The following is a 2,312-nucleotide window of genomic DNA, read 5'->3' as shown; positions in this document are numbered from 1 at the left end:
TCAGCCGCTGGGCGGCAGGCCCTCGTTGGCCATGGCGGGCGATCTGGAGGGTGGCAAGTCCCTGAGCGGGCTGCTGAGCGGCCTAGCGCAGAACACCTTTCACGGACACTCGGGTGTCACTGAGGAGCTGCTGCACAGCCAACTCTATCCGGAAGTGCCACTGGAGGAGTTCCGCCCCTTCCTGGCGAAGATGAGAGGACTTCTCAAGGTACGGTTGTTCCGCCGAGCAGCCCTGCCCTCCTCGCAGCCTCAGGCCCGCCCCCAGCCTCGGGTGCTGCTGTCTTTGGGCGCTCAGCGCCTCTCCTGAGCCGTAGAGGTCGCTCTGTTGCGCCCTTGTTTTAGGGACACATAACGGTGAAAACATTGATTTTATTTTTTCTCCCTCAAGACTTTCTGTGTCTGTAGTATAGATAAGTTTCGAGCGACTTTGAGGTTGCACCGGGCGTTGTAGTGCATTCTAATCTGTGCCCTCGGAGAGGCAGAGGCTGGCAGAGAGTTGTGTGAGTTCGAGGCCAGCCTGTTGCACAGAGTTCCAGGACAGTCAGGGCAATGTGGTGAGACCCTTGTTTAAAGAGAACGAGAGCGTGCTTGCCAGCTTTCCTGGGTTGTGGAAGTTGGGGAGCGTTAGAATGAGGTGGTCGGTGAGATAAAGGATTGATTAACTGGAGTAAACACCATTAAAGCAGTCGACTCTATGATTTCCAAATGGAACGAAGTATACATCAGACTGTCTCATGAAAACTATTAGAGGGCAACATGACAGGTGAAATTAACTAAAAAGATTTATTTTTATTTTCTGTGTATGGGTGCGGTGCCTGCATGTGCACTGGTGGTTGGACCGGTTATAGGCTACCACATGGGTGCTGGAAACCCGGGTCTTCCGCAAGAGCATTATTAGGGCTCTTCTAAGAGGTCTCTCCAGTCCCCCACCCCACCTGGGGGTTGAGATAGGATCTCTTGTAGCCCAGACTGGCCTTGAACTCAAGGTGTAGTTGATCCACCTTCCACTTCCCAAGTGTTAGAATTTCAAGCAGCTACCACCATCCCCTGCTGTGACCTCTGTGTGTGGGGGTAGCGTGGGGTGGGGTACCTTGCACTATCACTCTCTGGGGGGGGGGTGGCGTGTGTGGGGTACCTTGCACTATCACTCTCTACCTATCTTTCCAGACAGAGCCTCTCACTGTACCTGGAATCCAGTCTCACTGACTGGCTAGAGCAGCCAAGAACTCCAGAAATCTGCTTGTACTTGCTCTCCCAGTGCTTGGGTTACAGAAATAGGGGGCCATGCCCAGCCTTTTCATGGGTGCTGGAGAATCAGAACCAGGCCCTAATTGAGCTATCTGCCCAGCTGGTTCCTGTGATTTTTTTTTTTTTTTTTTTTTTTGGTAAGCTGTTATAACTAAAGTGTATTCAAGGCATCTATCATTTATGTAATTACTATTCAATGTATTGTTTTCACAAGGTCTTTATTTTTATTTTATGTGTATTGAAGTTTTGCCTGCATGTGTATCTCTGAATGTGTTGGAACTTCTGATGCTGGCGTTACAGACAGTGGTGATCTGTCATGAGGGTGCTGGAAATTGAACCTGAATCCTCTGAAAGAATGGCCAGTGCACTTAACTGCTGAGCCATCTCTCCAGCTCCTTCACAAAGTCTTTAAAATATGATGTGCATTTTACATTTAAAACATTTTAGTTGCAACTAGCCACATTCGAAATGGTTAAAGTGGCCACATGTGGCTAATGACCACTGTATTAATTCTGATTACAAGCCATGTGGCAGCTTACTCTCATCTGTCACTCCAGTTCTAGATCTAGCACCTTCTGGTCTTCATGGGCCCCAGCTACTCATACAGTGCACTTATAGATATTGCAGGTAGGACATTCATACACATAAAATAAAAATCAATACATCTTTAAAAGGTGAAGTGGATGGTGAGGGAGGCAACTCCCTAGGAAAACACTTGCTGTGAGAGTAGGAAGCCCTGAGTTGGATCCTGGTCCTCAGGTAAATGCCAGGCATGTTTGGAACCCAGCACTTGTGAGGTGGAAAAAGGCAGATGTTTAGACTTCACTGGCCAGTCGGCCAGCCTAGCCAATTAGTGAGCTCTGGGTTCCGTGAGACCTTGTGCTAGAATTTAAAAATAGGGTTGTGGGCCAGCAAGAGCTTAGCAGGTGAAGCCACTTGCTGTTAAGCTTGACAATTGAAGTTCCTGGAACCCACATGGGAGAAAGAGAGAAGTAACTGTGGCAACTTATTCCCTGGCCTACACAATCACTTTTTTTTTTTTTTTTTTTTGGTTTTTTCGAGAC

General features: G+C 48.3%; 1 protein-coding gene across 1 annotated transcript in view; it reads left to right on the top strand.

The window, feature by feature from the left end:
* Positions 1-2,312, top strand: part of Commd1 (copper metabolism domain containing 1) — an 86,617-nt gene continuing 84,305 nt past the window's right edge. The window contains exon 1 of the mRNA XM_021175834.2: positions 1-208. Within this exon, the coding sequence (XP_021031493.1) occupies positions 32-208 (177 nt within the window). The 5' untranslated portion in view covers positions 1-31. The remainder of the gene's footprint in view (positions 209-2,312) is intronic.

The sequence above is a fragment of the Mus caroli genome, chromosome 11 (genome assembly GCF_900094665.2).
Source record: "Mus caroli chromosome 11, CAROLI_EIJ_v1.1, whole genome shotgun sequence".
Classification (NCBI taxonomy): domain Eukaryota; kingdom Metazoa; phylum Chordata; class Mammalia; order Rodentia; family Muridae; genus Mus; species Mus caroli.
The sequence above is the reverse complement of the archived record's forward strand: the minus strand, read 5'-3'. Positions and strand labels throughout refer to the sequence as shown.